Source organism: Myotis davidii, unplaced genomic scaffold (genome assembly GCF_000327345.1).
Source record: "Myotis davidii unplaced genomic scaffold, ASM32734v1 scaffold425, whole genome shotgun sequence".
NCBI classification, from domain to species: domain Eukaryota; kingdom Metazoa; phylum Chordata; class Mammalia; order Chiroptera; family Vespertilionidae; genus Myotis; species Myotis davidii.
The window spans coordinates 4,198,215-4,216,335 of NW_006296413.1; the positions used below are offsets into that span (position 1 = coordinate 4,198,215).

The window sequence follows — 18,121 nt, forward strand, 5'->3', positions numbered from 1 at the left end:
GCCGGCATGATGTATGCCCCACCTCCCCCTCCTCCGCCTCCCATGGACCCTTCTAACTTTGTCACCATGATGGGCATGGGGGTGGCAGGCATGCCGCCCTTCGGGATGCCTCCAGCTCCCCCACCGCCTCCACCACAGAACTAGACTCGGTTTTTTAAGAAAATATATATTATATATAGAAAGAATTGGTCTTGTTTAAACACACGCCGAACCTCACCATATGGAGCCAGACATTGGGACGCACGCATGTGATTGTGTGCACGCATGTGTGTGTGTGCACGCACCGGGCTGGGCCAAGCGACTGAGGACGGGCAGGTGGTAGTAGGGGCGCCAGCTTGGGCTTTTCCTGGCGCCCCGTAGCATCGAGTGTCTTCTTTGTCTTCTTTCTCTCCTCACCCAAATCCCTTTGCCTCTCCCCAAACCGGGCCGCCAGGATCCCTCCCCGCAGCGGCGATGGCCCGAGCCATGAGAGTGAGGACTTTCCGCGCCCATTGGTGACCCTTCCAGGCAGACAGCCTCAGCAGCGCCCCTGGTGGACAGGATGGTTCGGCAAAGCAGCCTGAGTTATTTTTGTGGACGGAATCGGAACACGCTGGCTCCATATTGTGAAATTTTTATTAATTTTTTTCTTTTTCCTTTGTTATTTCCTTATCTCTTCCTTCCTTCAGACTCCGTCCAAGGAGATGCTCTCCCCGGTCTTCTGCTGCAATCAGATTACTTTGCCTTTTCTCCATTCCTCATTCTTCTCTTTCCAAGGAGAGAGGAGCAAATGGTTTTAGGCCAAGGCCTTGGCCACTAATGTCAGGCTAGTTTGGACAGGGGTGTTCCTTTGGTTCTAAGATTTCCAAGGTGCCATCGCCACCCCAAGATTATTATTTTTTTTAAGTGTGGAATTTTGTGTCTCCTACCCTCATAGAGTAGTGGCTTAACCTCCAGCTCCGGGATTCATGTCCATCCTGACACCCTGCCAGCAGTAGGTGTGGCTGCCCACGCCACCTTGGGTTTGTCTGCCAGACCAGGTCGTTTCCATGTTCCTGAGCACCTCAGCTGCCTCATATTCCATTTGTTCCTCTCCTTCCTGGAAGGCTTCCTTTTAAATTTTCTTTTAATTCCAAATGTCTGGATGTTTTGCAGTGTCTAGGGTGTTGAGCCCCTTGTTTTTTTCATTCTGCTCCCCCACCCCATCCCTTTTCATGGAGTGATTATGTTGACAATAATGTATAACGCGCGTTCTCTTCACTGGTTTATCTGCAGAAATTTCTCTGGGCTTTTTTTTTTTCCAGTGTATGATTCAACACTGCGTTAAAGGGGGATGTTCCATTGAATAAAAGAGCAGTGTGGTTTTCTGGGTCTGTTTCTTTATTTTCTCTTAAGCCCTCTCCCCCCATTATCAGTAGCACTAGTTACCTGTTCCCACAGGTAGCACCTGGCCCCTGGGGAACCTGTGGGACATTGGCTAAGGAAGCCTCCCGCCCGTCTGCCTGCGTGGGTTTGCTGGTGGAAGCGGAGTATGTGGGGAGCCCCACACCCTCCCCCTGTGTATAGTTTATAGCTGAGAAACCACACTCTCCCCTCCTTGGTGACCCCTCATCCCCCTGTTCCATGTCCTTTTGAAGACATTTCCCTGGGGCTCGAACCCCCCACATTTGCAGAGCTCCAGTTGTGATTTGTGCCTGAAAGCTGCCACCTGACTACGGCCCTGGACCTAGGAGGCATCAGTACTAAAGGTCAAGCCAACTAATCCTGCCTGTCAGGCACAGAGCAGCTAAAATTAAAATTGCCAAGTGGCTTTTCTTGCTCTGCTGGTGACTAGCAGCCTGCCAGCACTGCAGGCTTTGGGGAGTGGAGGGGGCAAGAGAATGTGCCCACCTTGTGCTTCGTAAGCACTTCTTTGCAAAGGGTCTTAGCCTGCTCTTTTCTTTCATGTCTGGACAGTACCATTGTGGCACTGGAACAATCCATGTCCGGTCTCCGTGAGGTAGTGAGGTCCCATCCCTGCACTGCCCCTGGGAGAGCTGTGTTAGAGCTGGCCCTTCCCGGGCTGGCTTCCCTTCAGAGAGGCTAGGGGACAACAAGCTCCTGCCACTCCCAGCGTCTGACCAGTGGGGACAACGCCGCCTGGGCTGTATTCCAGCTTCACCCGGGAGCCGGCCACTGCTGTTGATCTGGAGCAAAGCCTGGGTGTCTGTCCTTTGCTGTAGGCTCCGGGGCTTAAGGAAGCTTCAGAAAGTTCAGGAGGTCCCCCAAACCTTGGTTGACTGAAAGGAGATGGGGGAAATCTGTCCTTAACTGAGGGAATGGAGGCGGCCCGGGCCTGGCTACCCTCTTTGACCTTGGCTACACCTCACTGCTTCCCCCACAAGCTCGGTTTCCCTGGTGGGCTCATTGGGCGGTTAATTAGCTCTTTGAAGCTCTGAAAGAGGCAAAGTGGCGCTATGTGGGTTTTAGAAATAAAATCAATAAACGACTTAACCACAGCCCAGCTATCTCCTCTGTCTCCCCTGGGGCCAGCTCCATCCTGTGCTCCTCCTCCTCTGCTCCCTGCCCCTCGGCTTTTGTTAAGGTTTGGAGAGTAACAAAGTGGCTGACGAAGGCATCCGTCCTGGGCCTTTCTCCAAGCAGCTCTAGACCCTGAAATGGAAGAGAGACAACGGGAAGGCTTGGCCTTCAGAATGGCAGCGAGCCACCTGCCTTTGGCTGGATGGGAGGGATATGCACTGCTCCCCTTCCCCTCCCTCCCGGAGACATCCTAGGTGGGAAAGGCCTTCTGTGTGGCCCTATCGTTCCAGAGGACCAGCCAGCCCTTGTTCCTCTCTGTGCGCATCTCCCCACCCTCCCAAAGCTTGGTGGGTGAAAGGAATGCCAGCTGGGAAAGGTGAGTGTTCGGGCTCCGTTACTGAGCCCGCCAGTGCTCTGGAGAAAGCCAAGATTGGTCCAGGGAAGAAGGCAGGGTTTCTGATGAGAAACCTAGTCAGACATAACCTTGAATCAGTTCGGGTTGGAAAACATGCTTTCAGGATTCTTTAAAATAAATGCACACGCGACACCAGGGAGAGAGTGAACAGGGAGAAGGAACACAGTGAAATGAGAAGCAGGGCCGCTTGAGCCTGGGTTTCATGCTGCTGGGTTGGGGCATCAAAGGAAAAAAGCTTGGGAACTGAGTTGGAGGCCGCTGACAAAGACTGGAAACCCCCACAAGAAAGGCAGTTAAATGAGAAGGACATTTGTTACCCAGCCGCTGTGGCTCATGTTCCAGGAGGTCACAGGGCACGTGCCTGGGTTGTAGGCTCAGTTCCCGGTACGGGGCGTGCAGGAGGCAGCCCATCAATGTTTCTCATCAGTGTTTCTCCCTTTCTCTGAAATCATTAAAAACATTTAAAAATACATGTTACTGATTTCAGAGAGGGGAGATAGAGAAACATCAATGATGAGAAAGAATCATCAATCAGCTGCCTCCTGCACGCCCCACACGGGATCAGACCCACAACCCAGACCTATGCCCTGACCGGGAATCGAACCATGATCTCCTGACTCATAGGTTGATGCTCAACCACTGAGCCAAGCCAGCCGGACAATAACATTGTTTAAAGGTGCATCTGTTTTCCAGTAGAAACGGTATGTCTCAGTTCAAGTGCCTTGAGTGCAGGGGAAGGGCGAGCACTGAATTGATAAGAGGGCTGTGGGCCAACTGCTAGAAAAGGATTGATTGAATTTGGGAGCTGAATAAAAAAATGGGAGTGGTCTGGCATTGGCCAGTGTTGCCCGTTTGGGCATAGTGCTACACCAAAAAGCTGCCAGTTCGATTCCATCTCGGGGCACATGCCTGGGTTGCAGGCTTGATCCCCTGTATAGGGCGTGTAGCAGACAACAGATCAATGGTTCACTCTGATTCTGAAAGTCAAAAAATATATATATATTTTTTAAAAAGGATGGGAATAGCCCTGCCTAGTTTTGTTCAGTGGGTAGAGCATCAGCCCTTGGTCTGAAGAGTCACAGGTTTGATTCCTGGTCAAGAGCACATACCTCGGTTGCAGGTTCAATCCCTGGCCCCAGTTGGTTGCGGCGCCAGCGGGAGGCAACCAATGGATGTGTTTCTAACGTTTCCTCTCTTTCTCCCTCTGCCCCCTCCCTTCCACTCTAAAAATCAATGGAAAAAATATCCTCACTCCTCTGGTGAGGATTTTAAAAAAAGATGGGAATGGTCTGTTGGGAGCCAGTCCTTAGCAGCAGGAAGAAGTTTTACAGGCAATTAGGGGTCAGTATAAAGTTTCATGTCGCCAAAGCGTGCTGTCACAGTTGGGGTGTGGTGAGAGCGCACATAACTGGTGTGCTCTGCTCGGACCAGCCCTCCACAGAAAGTGCAGGCGAGCGAGAGGCCTGGGGGAGGTGGGGTGGAGCTGAGCAGAGGCACGCACAGGAGGCTGAGAAGAGACCAGAGTGCCGCCAAGCATTCCTTTTGGAAATAGAAGACCTAGAAGAAGACAGGTCTTGCCTGGCTGGTTTGGCTCAGTGGATAGAGTGTCTGGCCTGCGGACGGAAGGGTCCCAGGTTTGATTCTGGTGAAGGGCACATGCCTGGGTTGCAGGCCTGATCCCCAGTAGGGGGAGTGCAGGAGGCAGCTGATCCATGAATCTCATCATTGATGTTTCTATCTCCCTCTCCCTTTCTCTCTGAAGTCAATAAAAATATATTAAAAGTCTGAATAAAAGTTATTTAAACAAAGAAAACAAGTCTTTTCTTTGGGACCTTTTCCTCCACTGTGAAGCGTGACACTGTGGAGGACCAGTGTGGTAATGCCATCTTGGGGACTGGGCAGAGCAGGGCTTGGGTGTCAGAGGCCTGGATGGACTTGGCATTTGGCCCAGCACTGAGCTCTGATTCCGGGGCTAGGCCTGCTGTGGGTCAGAAGGTCCTTAGGAAGAGCTCGCCTTCCCGTGAACCAGGCTCCCTGTAGCATCCTGCCGGTGTCCAGGCCTCTGACCTTCCTTGGTCAGACAGAATACCCAGTTCCGCCTCCCTGCCCCCCAGCCCACCGGCCTGCAGCCCAGGAGGCCCAGGCAGCCTTTGAAATGGCGCAAGGCCCTGGGCTCCCTTTGCTTAAAGAAGAAAGCAGAATCCAGTCAGCTTCCACAATGCAAGGCTCAGAGAAGTAAAGCACCCAGCCTGAGGACACACAGCAAATCCGCGCCGGGGTCAGTCCCTGCGCAGGGAATTGGGGGCAGTCAAAGCCTCCGGAGAAAGATGAATGGTGTGAAGTCTCCGGGGTGCAGGGGCTTCTGTTTTACAGGTGAAGTCATAGCTGTGAATCCGGGACCACTAAGTCCTTGTCCAGTGGGTGGCCCAGGTGGGAGGGGTGAGTGGGAGAAGGCCTCCAATCACCTGGCAGCTGCATCACAGGAAGACCTAATACCATCGGCCAATATTATGGGGAGTGGGGTGGGTGGGTAGTATGCTTCAGTTTCTCCTACCCCTATGGGCCCACAGGACTACAGTTCCCAGGGGCCCCTGCTCCAGGCTGTTGGCCCCCAGGCAAATTGGCCTGTAATCTGACCATTCTCGAAAGGTCATTTCAGAGCTCCTTGAGAGACAGCAACAGGGGGAGATCAGCTGGGGTGGGGGTGGGGGTGGGATGGGGATAGTGGCCCTGCCTGGGTGACATCCCCCACAACACCCCCTGAAACTCGGGGTCCTCCGCTCCCTTTTCTTGAGACACCAGTGTCCCCTGCTAGCTGCACCTCTTCTGTTTGGGGCACACGGACTCCCAACGCCTGGCCCTTCGGCCGGAGGCGGGGAAGGGGGCCTGTCCCCTTTTGCCACAGGGTGTGGCCTTCCCACCAGAGTGCAGATAACAGTGGCCCCCCAGTGTGGCCACTGTGGAAGCTTGACCAGAGGTCATTCAGCCTGTGGCTTGCAGTCTCTTTGGGTAAATGTCTAAAGCAGACCAGGCTGGCCCTAACTGGTTTGGCTCATTGGATTAGAGCATCAGCCTGCGGACTGAAGGGTCCTGGGTTCAATTCCAGTCAAGGGCATTTAAAATAATAATAATATAAATAAATAAATAAATAAATAAATAAATAAATAAAGCAAAGCATGCTGCTCATGAAGGCTGGGCCTCCTGACATGTGCCCACTTGACAGCCCCTCAGACTCCTGATTGACAGCCCACAGCCCAGCCCCACCCTTCATCCATAACCAGGAAAAGGACCAGATCCAGGCAACCTCTTAACCCAAGGTCACAGCCCCGGGGCTCCAGGCAAACCTCGGGCCTCTCAAGCCAGCACTCGCCTGCTGCATCTTGTTTCTGATCCTGCGGCAGGCAAGACAGAGACCCCAGTGTGCGAGGCCTGGAGGAAGTGGGTCAGCACAGGGCAGTGAATGAGCCGGGCTGAGCCTGGCCTGGCCTGGCCCCTTATGGAGCTGGGCCTGTTCTCCCTGCCGGCTCTCTTCTCCTCCCCTCACCCCCAAAATAGCTCCTGAGCTGTCAGGCCAAGACCCTCCCATCCTGGGGGGAGGCGGGGCATGCTGCCCAGAGCCTGGCTTTAAATCAGCAGGCTCCTGGGGATTTCCACTCCCTGGCTGGAGGCACCACTGAGGCCGCCTGTCCACCGATCCGCCAGTCGGTTAGGCCCACCCTCCCGCAGCCATGTCCCGGCCCCTGACAGACCAGGAGAAGAGAAAGCAAATCAGTGTGCGCGGCCTGGCCGGCGTGGAGAACGTGACCGACCTGAAAAAGAACTTCAACCGGCACCTGCACTTCACACTCGTCAAGGACCGGAATGTGGCCACCCCCCGGGACTACTACTTCGCGCTGGCCCACACTGTCCGCGACCACCTCGTGGGCCGCTGGATCCGCACGCAGCAGCACTACTATGAGAAGGACCCCAAGGTGCTGCTTGGGGCACCCCGGGCAGGGGCATGGGCTGGGGGCCCTGCCGGGTGCTGGGAGATCTTGACCAAGTGGCAGCCCCTTCCTGGGGCCCCTTTTCTGTAGCAGTTTCCTGAGGCGGGAGGATGCAGGGGTCCTAGGTGCAGGGGGTGCTGGGCAACCCAAGGGGAGAAACGCAGCAGAAGCAGGTCAGGGGGTTCAAGTCAGGTGGGCCGATTGCAAAGGCCCAGCACCCACTCCGAGTGGAGGGACTACTGGGGGTGGGGAACAGGAAGACCCCCCGAGGCCTGGGTTGGACCTGAAAGAACGGGTCATTGAACGTGTGTGTGTGTGTGTGTGTGTGTGTGTGTGTGTGTGTGTGGTGTGTGTGCTGGGTAGCAGGTGGTGACAGCTGGGGTAGTTGGGGCAATGGGATCAAGTGTCTTTTGGGGTCAGTGGGAAATGTCAGCAACCTGATGCTTCTGGAAAGGGGTGGGGGAGGGGCAGATGGGTGGGGCAGAGAGGGGTCCCAGGAGACCAGGCACCATCCTGGATCCTGGGGCCTCTGGGTCCCTTGCGAGGACTGAGGCTTGAGGGCCAGGGGAGCTGAGCACTGCAAGGCCATGAGTCACTGTGTGACCTTGAGCAAAGGACTTGCGCTGGCCTTGGGCTTCCCCCTGTCAGGAGCTCTTGGAAGTATTTCTCTGTGTCCCGACTCCCTGCTGGGCTGCTGGGAGGCTTGTGTGGATGGAAGGGGTTCGCATCTCTCCCGAGCACCTGGATAGCCGAGGGCAATATGGCCAGCCCCCTTTTCCCGATGAGGAAACAGGTTCAGAGATGTGCCCAGAGTCAGAGGGAATGCTGGGATCAGAACCTCACCTGTTGGGCCTCAAAGCCTGAAATGGGAAGAAGGAAAATGGAGACAGGGCTGGGACACGCTGGGACCTAGGAGCGGGGCAGGAGGGGTGAGAGGTGTAGGCCCGCGGGGCCTACCTGAATGTTGGTTGGCAGCCCTGACCGCCTCCCCCCGTGCGTCTGTGTCTCGGGCAGAGGATCTACTACCTGTCTCTGGAGTTCTACATGGGCCGGACACTGCAAAACACCATGGTGAACCTGGCCTTGGAGAACGCCTGCGATGAGGCTGTTTACCAGGTCTGGGAAGGTTGGGGGTGGGGCCAACCTAGGGTTTGGGGGATGCCCCTGCGGGCCCTTGGCCCTGACTGCTGCCACACCTTGCCCCCTCTAGCTGGGCCTGGACATGGAGGAGCTGGAGGAAATCGAGGAAGACGCAGGGCTGGGCAACGGGGGCTTGGGCCGGCTGGCAGGTAAGCGGAGGGTCGCAGGGGGCGGGCGGGCACAGGATGTTTTGTGCCGGGTCCCTGACACTCACCTCCCTGCACCCCCCTAGCCTGCTTTCTGGACTCTATGGCAACACTGGGCCTGGCTGCCTATGGTTATGGGATCCGCTATGAGTTTGGGATTTTTAACCAGAAGATCTGCGGGGGCTGGCAGGTGAGCAGCCTTTGGCCTTGACTTTGTGGGGACCAAGTAGTGACGGAGGGGACCCCCAATGGGTCATCCATCTCTGGATAGACCAGAACTGAACCCAGTCTTGATGAAAAACACCCTTGTTCCTCTGCCATGACCCCAAAGCAGCTGGTCAGTCCTGAAGCAGGTGGTTCTCACCTGTGGTACCTCTTAAACTCTCAGGCGCATGCAGACCAGAGCCCACCCCAGAGCCCTTAACTTACACCCCGTCTGGGCCACACTAGGGCCACTGCTCCTGCATCTCCCTCCCACTGACCACCATGGGGTGAGTCTGGTCTGACGCCGCCTCCCTTTCTCCCCTGATCTGCCTTGGGCTCAGATGGAGGAGGCTGATGACTGGCTTCGCTATGGCAACCCCTGGGAGAAGGCCCGACCGGAGTTCACGCTGCCCGTGCACTTCTATGGCCGAGTGGAACACACCAGCCAGGGGGTCAAGTGGGTGGACACACAGGTGAAGACAAAGCCGGGGGATGGGGGAGGACTCGGCAAGGGAGAAGGGGAGGAGGAGGCTCCTAGGGGACAGAGGGGAAGGACCTGGAGGCTACAGGACCAGTGCTATTTTACAATGGAGGACACCAAGGCTCAGAGAGGTTAAGTGACTTAATCGTGGCCACACAGCCGGAGCCAGGAGAGGCTGGAGACAGGAGGGTCACCAGGGAGCCAGGCCCGGAGCAGAGCCAGGGAGGAGGAGTGAGGCTGCCCTGTTCCACCAGTGCCCCTCCCTGGCTTGCTCCTTCTCACCCACTACATCCATCAGAGAATAATCATGGTGACTTGACGTCCCCACACATCTGAACTGGGGGCTTGACCGGGAGCAAAGCAACAGGCCAGAGAGGGGAGGAGGGGAGACAACGAAAGCCTTGAGAGGGGGATTGACTAGTTCAAGGTCAATAGCAAGTTGAAGGAAGCCCTGAAGCCAAACCAGTGTCTGAGCTCCAGCTCAGTCAGGCCTCTTGCTGTGGCCGCAGGGCCTCGGCCCCCAGCTGGCTGCACAGGGACCTCTAGGCCTTCAGACGCGGGCATGCGTTCTGCGGCTGTCCACACTGAGGAGCAGCAGGGGCTGGGGTGCACCGGCTGTCTGCTGCTGGGCCTGCCCTTCCTCAGAGCTACAGCTCCCACCCGGCTCCCAGCCGGCTCCTTAGTGTTGGGAGGGAGGAGTGGCTGTGCCCCCAGCCCCACGGTGGTAGGCAGTTATTGGCAGAAATCACTGACCGGGAATCGAACCCAGCACCCTTTGGTGTACAGGACAATGCTCCTCCTGACTGCGCCACACTGGCCAGGGCCAGTCATTGGTGCTTGCTAACTGTGGGAGGCGGGGCCAGCAGCAGTCACTGTGGTCAACCAGGCATCAGCTCCTTGGATGGCCTTGACGTCGACTCCTCCAGCCAGGCCCTGGGATCCCCCAGCCCTTTCATGCGTCCGGAGTGTCCTCGAGGTTGTGCTCAGGCCGGGCGGGCCAGCTCGTCGTCATCACTGCAGTGGCCACCAGCAGAGCCCCACCTTGGGCGCTGGGCTCTCCCTGCCTCTTCCTCCCATAATCCTTACAACACCCGGCCAGGCGGGGCCGGGGGTATAGGGGACGCTGGGGGTGTCCTCTCTTTACGAATGAGGCCCAGAGAGCCACGTTGAGGGCTGGCTGGAGGTTGCCCACCGTTGGGACTAGACTCTGGGGTTGGGAGTCAGTGCAGTGCAGGGACAAAGCCTGGAGTCCCAGCTCTCGGGGCCTCATGGTGAGACACAGCGGCCGCCCCGCTCCTCATCCCCGCTGTGCGCGCAGGTGGTGTTGGCCATGCCTTACGACACGCCCGTGCCTGGCTACCGCAACAACGTCGTCAACACCATGCGCCTGTGGTCTGCCAAGGCCCCCAATGACTTCAACCTCAAGGACTGTGAGTTCAGCCGCTGGTGAGCAGCCCCCGCCCCCTCCAACCCCTGCTTGGCCCGAGCCTGACCCTGTCCCCGCTTTTGTCCTCCAGTCAACATTGGTGGCTACATCCAGGCTGTTCTGGACCGCAACCTGGCTGAGAACATCTCTCGTGTCCTGTACCCCAACGACAATGTATGTCTCCCCCTGGGCTGGGCAGGAGAGGGGAGGGCCTTCCTCTGGGGCCCTTGTCACATCCAGGACATATTGCTGGCTGTGTCCTGTTTGTCACTCCCCCCCGCCCCCAGTTAAGTGGGAGGATGCCTGAGTCCTGGGGCAGCGGTTAGGGTGGGCACTGCCCCCATGACTACTTCTTGGTGGGGAAGACCCGGGTCCTGGAGATGGGGCAGGTCAGGACTCAGGGACCGGGTGTCTGTGGGGTCTCTCCTGACCACACCCACAGTCGTGGGAGGCCTCCCTCAGCACCTTGACTCCCCTCTGCCTTCCACCGTCCCCAGTTCTTCGAGGGGAAGGAGCTGCGGCTGAAGCAGGAGTACTTTGTAGTGGCTGCTACGCTCCAGGACATCATCCGCCGCTTCAAGTCCTCCAAGTTCGGCTGCCGTGACCCCGTGCGCACCAGCTTCGATGCTTTCCCGGATAAGGTACCGGCGCAGGAGGCCGCCCTCTCCCCTCCCGCCTCAGCCTGCCCCATTGTATGAGGGGAACGGAGGCTGGTGGCTGGGGGTGTGTGTGAGGGCGACGTGCTCTGGGTGCTCGGTCCATAGGCACGTGATCTGGGCTTCGCGCTGCTCCTGCCCCACAGCTGCTCCCCGAGAGCCTCACCCAGCTCAGCCCTAGCCTGGCGCCCTACTGGGGACTCTGACGGGCCAAAGGTTTGGAGCCCAGCCTGACTCCCTGCCCGCCCCCTTCCAACAGGTGGCCATCCAGCTCAATGACACCCACCCCTCCCTGGCCATCCCCGAGCTGATGCGGATTCTGGTGGACCTGGAGCGGCTGGACTGGGACAAGGTGGGTTGCAGGACCCTTCTGCCCCCGCCTGACCCTCTCTGCCTCAGGGTCCCCTTTCCAGTCTGGGGGGTGGAAAGATGTGAGTGAACAGAGGGCAGTGTGAGGCCCGGAGGGTGGGTGTCCTGGGACCCGGCACCGCAGTGGCAGGGCCGGGCTCGTGGCTGCACACAGTATGTGTGGAGAGCCCGAGGGCTGAGGCCCGGGGATCCTGGGTCTTCACTCCTCTGCCAGGCATGGGAGGTGACGGTGAAGACCTGCGCCTACACCAACCACACGGTCCTGCCCGAGGCCCTGGAGCGCTGGCCGGTGCACCTCTTGGAGACGCTGCTGCCCCGGCATCTCCAGATCATCTATGAGATCAACCAACGCTTCCTGAATGTGAGCGGAGGAGGTGTGGGCAGCGCGGGGCCTGGGACTCAGATGGGGGAGCTCTGGGCATAGCTCTGAGGGTAGGGGCTGGGGCTGGGCTCCCGCATCTGGTCCTAGCTCTGGGCTCTCCTGGCACAGCGGGTGGCAGCCGCGTTCCCAGGGGATGTAGACCGGCTGCGGCGCATGTCCCTTGTGGAGGAGGGCGCGGTGAAGCGCATCAACATGGCCCACCTGTGCATCACCGGGTCTCACGCCGTCAATGGTGTGGCTCGCATCCACTCCGAGATCCTCAAGAAGACCATGTGAGACCCGACCCTCCGCTGGGCCCGCCCACTTATAGGCCCGCCCGCTCATAGACACGCCCACTCATAGACATGCCCACTCATAGGCCCGCCCACTTATAGACATGCCCACTTATAGGCCCGCCCGCTCATAGACACGCCCACTCATAGACATGCCCACTCATAGGCCCGCCCACTTATAGACATGCCCACTTATAGGCCCGCCCGCTCATAGACACGCCCACTCATAGACACGCCCACTCATAGGCCCGCCCCTCATTGCGCAGCACAGCTGGCCCTTCCATGGGTAGCATCGCTCTAACAAGCTCCCACAGCCCTGACGTCGGGTGCAGTCCTGTCCCCAGGTGGCCCTCTCTTGCACACAGCAGCACCTCAAACCCCCAGGCCTTTTTCATCAAGAAACCAGGATAGGGGCCCAGAAGGAGGCCTTCATCCCACAGGGTGAGTGGTGACCGCCCCCACACACCCCCAACACACACTCCATTCTGCAGCTTCAAGGACTTCTATGAGCTGGAGCCTCATAAGTTCCAGAACAAGACCAATGGCATCACCCCTCGGCGCTGGCTGGTTATGTGTAACCCTGGACTGGCAGAGGTCATTGCTGAGGTGAGAGGTCGCTGGATGGCCAGTAAGGGTCAGCACGGGCTCCTGCAGGGGTCAGCGGGGTGTGGCCATGTGGGTGGGTGACTGTGGGGTGTCCCGTGCGGGGCCGAAAGCCTTGCTGCATTTGGTTCCCCAAGCCTTGCATGCACAGGGAGGAGAGGAACTGCTTTCTTACTTGCATGAGGAAGTCCCAAGGGCCGGGGAGGCCCTGGCTGTGAAGGTCACCTGGAGTTTACAATCTACTGGAAGGGTCATCAGTGGGTGACATCTGAAGGGGACAGAGATTGGGGGCAGGAACGCGAGTCATGGCCTGGATGAGGAACAGGTCAGGGGGAGGCCTGCTGGGTCAGCTCAGGGTCGGGAGGGGAGGAAGATGGACAGTGACAGACCGCTGGGAAGCTGGAGAGGGAGGAGCTGTCTGCCGTGGATGGGGCTTGTCTGACCTGGAAAGGGAACCCCCTGTAAGGAGGACGGGGAGGGGAATGAGCCTGACCAAGAGCCATCTTCCCGCAGCGCATCGGGGAGGATTACATCTCGGATCTGGACCAGCTGCGCAAACTGCTCTCCTATGTGGACGACGAAACCTTTATCCGGGATGTGGCCAAAGTGAAGCAGGTGGGGAGCATTGCAGCCTGGGCCGCCCACTTATAGGCCTGCCCACTTTAGGCCAGGCCCACGTGCCAGGCTGGGAGCAGAGATCCTTCCGTGCTGGAGGGCCAGCCGTCCAAGTCAGGAAGGGCCAATGGTCAGCTCTCCTGCAACCGCAGGCCACTGGTAGAAGTTGCATGAAGTCCATGGTAGGAAAGCATCTGCGGCCCTCACTGGAAGAGTGCTGGCATTGATTAGCAATGTCTGCCCTGGTGCAGGCGTGCATGAGGTGGCCCTCTGTCCTCCACCTCCTGGGAAAGAAATGAGACTGTCGGACCTCCCAAGGCTGAGGCCCCTCGGTGAGCTCCCCTCTCCCCTGCCTCCAGGAAAACAAGCTGAAGTTCTCTGCATATCTCGAGAACGAATACAAAGTCCGGATCAACCCCAACTCACTCTTCGATGTCCAGGTGAAGCGGATTCATGAATACAAACGCCAGCTCCTCAACTGCCTCCACATCATCACCCTTTACAACCGTGAGCTGCAGGGCCCCGCTCTGTCTCCGGGCTCTCCCGCCAGTACAGCGGTTCTCAACCTGTGGGTCGCGACCCCTTTGGCGGTCGAACGACCCTTTCACAGCTCGAACGACCCTAAGACCATCCTGCATTTCAGATATTTACATTACGATTCATAACAGTAGCAACATGACAGTTATGAAGTAGCAATGAAAATAATTTTATGGTTGGGGGTCACCACAACATGAGGAACTGTATTTAAAGGGCCAGAAGGTTGAGAACCACTGCTCCAGTACCTCCCAGCATACTGCATGCTTCCTAGACAACATCTCCTTTGGCTTTGGGATAGCTCTTGGGACATGGAATTATCCCCAGTTTACAAATGGGCAAACTGAGGCTCAGAGAGGGGGAAGGGACCGATCTGAGGTCACACAGCAAGTGATTGCTCAAGTCAAGGCCTACGTTCTCCCAGCGTGGGCCTTGGCTGATGGGTGCTGTCAGGAGCTACTACCCAGAGGGGAAACCGGCCCACTTCACCCCTCTTTCTCCACAGGCATCAAGAAGGAACCCAATAAGTTTGTTGTGCCTCGAACGGTGATGATTGGAGGGAAGGTGAGAAGCTGGGCCGCAGACCATGGCTCTGGTCTTTTGATTTCTGGGTTGAGGTCAGCCTTGGCTGTGTTGCAGGATGGGGGTAGGGGGTTCGGCCATGGAGCTGACTCCAGACTGCGCCCCCACAGGCTGCCCCTGGGTACCACATGGCCAAGATGATCATCAAACTCATCACGTCCATTGGGGATGTGGTCAACCATGACCCGGTGGTGGGAGACAGGCTCCGCGTGATCTTTCTGGAGAACTACAGAGTCTCGCTGGCCGAGAAAGGTGGGGTGCCACTGCCGGGAAACCTAGGGAGGCTCTGATTAGTTTGGTGCCTGGAAGAGGTATTAGTTACTCTTCCTGAGGTACTTGCACTTTAAAGAATCTGGAGAGGGCAGTAATTAAACCATGAGGATGTCCCCTGGGCTCCCTGGCAGCACGGGTCAAATTATAGGGGAGATGGGCCTTGTTGGTGCTTGTCACGTCACACAATGGAGCGGGGCCGGGGGGAGTCCAGGTTAGATCCCAGATGTTCAAGAATCATCCAGAGGTTGGCGCCTGAGAAGGAGACTCAGTTGTTGAAGACTGCAGGGCTGGGGTGGGAGGGGCTTTGAACCTGGCTATGCGTAGGCCAGCCTCTCTCGAGAGTCCCCAGCGGGGGTGGGACTCTTCCCAGAGCTGACCCTGTCCTGCTGCTGCCCCACAGTGATCCCGGCCGCTGACCTCTCTGAGCAGATCTCCACGGCGGGCACTGAGGCCTCCGGCACTGGCAACATGAAGTTCATGCTCAATGGGGCTCTGACCATTGGCACTATGGATGGGGCCAACGTGGAGATGGCGGAAGAGGCAGGAGAGGAGAACTTCTTTATCTTCGGCATGCGGGAGGAGGACGTGGAAAAGCTTGACCAGAGAGGGTATGGGGGTCAAGAGCTCCTTAAGAGTCTGTGGGCAGGAGGCACCAGGCGTGGTGGCTGGAGGGTAGGGCTGGGAGCAAGAGGCATGGACAGGCTAGTGCAGGCTGCACAAGGTCGTAGTTATGCCATCAGAGTTCTGGAAAACTGTTGAGGTAACTTACCAAAGAAAAGGTTAATGAAACAGGAAAAGAAAGAAGTAACACAGAACTGAAGGAAAAGGAAGAGAAAATTATATCAATCCTAAGAGAGAATATTATTTCTGATATTGGAAGTAAACTAAATTCTTAGTTCCCTGGTAGCCATGGCAAAAAGGGAAATATATAATAAAAGCGTAATATGCTAATTAGACTCGATGACCTTCCAGATGAAGCTGGGGCTGCGAGGGAAGCCTGGGCCCCGGGTGCCAGAGGGAAGCCGGTGCCGGCAGCCAGGGGAAGGAAGGCCTACTCTTGCACGAATTTCATGCATCGGGCCTCTAGTAAGAATATAAAAGTTAACTGTACTTATGGCCAGAAACACAGTTCTTTAGAGGAGACATTTCCCTGGCATTATGTTTTTAAAATTTTTTTATTTTTATTTTTATTTTTTTAAAATTCCTTTCAGTCCGCAGGCCGACGTTCTATCCACTGAGCCAAACCAGTTAGGGCTAAAATTTATTTTAAGATATGACTTTTTTCTTATAAAAGCAATAATGGAAAAATACAAAACCACACAAAAAAAAAACCAAAATAACTGTCATCTATAATTTCATCACCTAGATTTAAAGTCACACTTCTCTTTTTCTATGTATATTTATATATGTGTGTGTGTGTGTTTTTCTTTTCTTTTTCTTTCTTTTGTTTGTGTCATTTTTGAAAGTTAGGAATAACTTATATGTCATTTTGAATCCTGATGCCTTATTTAACAGTGCGGAGGCATTTTCCATGTCATGAAATAGTCTTCAAAAATATTTTAAGTGATTGTGTAGTGTTCCATCCTATGGACACGTCATAACTTATTTAACCACTCCATACAGTTAGACATTAAAGGTGATATTCCCTGTTGGTATAAATACCACTGTAATGACCAGCCTTTTACATCTCTGGCCACATCGCCCACCCTTTCCTTAAGAGAATGACTAGAAGGGGATATGTCTGAGCCAAATTGTTTTCCAGAAAGTTGGTACCAGTTTACACCCTCACCAACAGCCTCGGAGAGCTAGCACTAAGTATTGAAAGGAATTTCCCTGGGAAGCCTGATCCTTCAGCTTCAGACTTAGTCCTTTGGCCGGGAGGGAGACGTGTTGTGTTTCTAGCAATATGTGCAGAACTAGGCTCCAGAAGGACAATTTTGGCTGCAGGATGGAGACTGGATGGGAGGGAGCAAAGTGCAGGTGGGGGCCGTGTGGGGACTCACGCCTTAATGCTGGGAGAGTCACGGGCAGCACCAGTGCTGGGGACAGGGGGTAGGGACGCTGTTGAGGAGGTGGCCTTCGTTTCTGGTTGGAAGAGGGGAGGGGAGGGAAGAGAGGAGCCTGGCCTTGGGGATGCGTTGGAATCCTGGTGGTTGAGAGATGGATTGTGCTGCCTCCGAAAGGCGAACGCTGGAGGCTCCTCCAGGGCCCGAAGGTAAGGCGAGGGTTGGACTTGAGAGAGCAGAGGGGAAGACATTCCTGGGGGAAACGCTGGCTGGAGATGCTGGTGGTATGTGACACTTCGGTCTGCCCTCCCCAGGCCTCGGTTTCCTCATCCCCATAAAAGGTGATGAAAAGCTGAGCACAGAAGGGAGAGGGCCTCCGGGGAAGGAATCAGTGGCAGCTGCAGGGAGGGTGGGAGCAGGCAGCCCCGGGCCTTAGGGCTTCTGGGATTTTCTCTGGAGGGAGAGCCAGGCCCCCCTCTCCTGGGCGCTGACTGCGGCTCTTCCCTGCAGGTACCACGCCCAGGAGTACTATGACCGGATCCCTGAGCTGCGCCAGGTCATCGAGCAGCTGAGCAGTGGCTTCTTCTCCCCCAAGCAGCCCGACCTGTTCAAGGACATTGTCAACATGCTCATGCACCATGACCGGTGAGCCCGGCGCCCAGGGGGCCTCGCAGGGGGCGCTGCTGGGCTGGGCAGGGCTCCTGGCAGGTGGGCGGCTCCCTGGGAGGCAGCATCACTCTCCAGCCCCCAGGAGTCCACCAGGACAGGGTGGGCTCGCCTTGACCTCAGGGAGCTTCCTGCCGGCCATTCCCCTCCAGGTTTAAAGTCTTTGCGGACTTTGAAGACTATATTAAGTGCCAGGAGAAAGTCAGCGCCCTGTACAAGGTAAGGGGTCCTGGGCCAGGGGCTGGCAGGGCTTTGGCGGCCCTGGCTGGGGTGAACGGAAGGTGGGGACCCCACCAGCAGAGTGAACCCAGAGCTCCCTTTCGGCCTGTAGAACCCGAGAGAGTGGACACGGATGGTGATCCGGAACATAGCCACCTCCGGCAAGTTCTCCAGCGACCGCACCATTGCCCAGTACGCCCGGGAGATCTGGGGCGTGGAGCCTTCCCGCCAGCCCCTGCCGGCCCCTGATGATCTGGTCTGAGCCTCCGGACCAGACCCCAAACCTGCTTTCCCCGACCCCCACCCCCACCCCCACCTCAGCCTGTTTGCAACCCCTTGGGCCAGCCCCAGCCCCTCCCGCAGAGGGTGGGGAACTGGAGTTAGTTCTCTCAGCCTCTTCCTGAAACTCTCACTGACTCCCAGGCCGAGGTCACACCGTCCATTGTGACCGAGGACACTGCTCCCATCCTGCCTTCGGGCTTCCTGCCCCTCCTATTTATGGGTCTGACCAACCGTACACCCTCCTTCCCCCCAATAAATTGATTCTCCTTGGGAGCCTCCTTCACTTGTCTCTCTGGTGGGAAATATTTTTAGCTCTGGGTGGGCACGGCAGCAGCTGCGCAGTCACCGTGGCTTCCCCCACCCGC

At 56.8% G+C, this 18,121-nt stretch overlaps 2 protein-coding genes across 5 annotated transcripts in view; both read left to right on the forward strand.

Annotated features, from left to right (window-relative positions):
• The window catches only part of SF1 (splicing factor 1), a 12,906-nt gene extending 11,560 nt beyond the window's left edge, over nucleotides 1-1,346 (forward strand). For all 4 annotated transcript variants that reach the window (XM_015569069.1, XM_015569067.1, XM_015569068.1 and 1 more), the window contains one exon: nucleotides 434-1,346. In XM_015569069.1, coding sequence (XP_015424555.1) covers nucleotides 434-563 — 130 coding nt within the window. In that variant the 3' untranslated portion in view covers nucleotides 564-1,346. The remainder of the gene's footprint in view (nucleotides 1-433) is intronic.
• A 4,926-nt stretch (nucleotides 1,347-6,272) lies between these two features.
• On the forward strand, nucleotides 6,273-18,037 carry PYGM (phosphorylase, glycogen, muscle). The gene is made up of 20 exons (XM_006771602.2): nucleotides 6,273-6,885; nucleotides 7,915-8,016; nucleotides 8,111-8,189; nucleotides 8,273-8,376; nucleotides 8,732-8,863; nucleotides 10,190-10,301; nucleotides 10,389-10,471; nucleotides 10,795-10,938; nucleotides 11,213-11,305; nucleotides 11,537-11,683; nucleotides 11,813-11,976; nucleotides 12,468-12,582; nucleotides 13,093-13,194; nucleotides 13,554-13,701; nucleotides 14,234-14,292; nucleotides 14,421-14,562; nucleotides 14,984-15,191; nucleotides 17,100-17,234; nucleotides 17,408-17,474; nucleotides 17,587-18,037. The coding sequence occupies exons 1-20, from the start codon at nucleotides 6,643-6,645 to the stop codon at nucleotides 17,734-17,736; spliced, it is 2,529 nt and encodes an 842-aa protein (XP_006771665.1). The 5' UTR covers nucleotides 6,273-6,642; the 3' UTR covers nucleotides 17,737-18,037.
• Nucleotides 18,038-18,121: the final 84 nt, after the last annotated feature.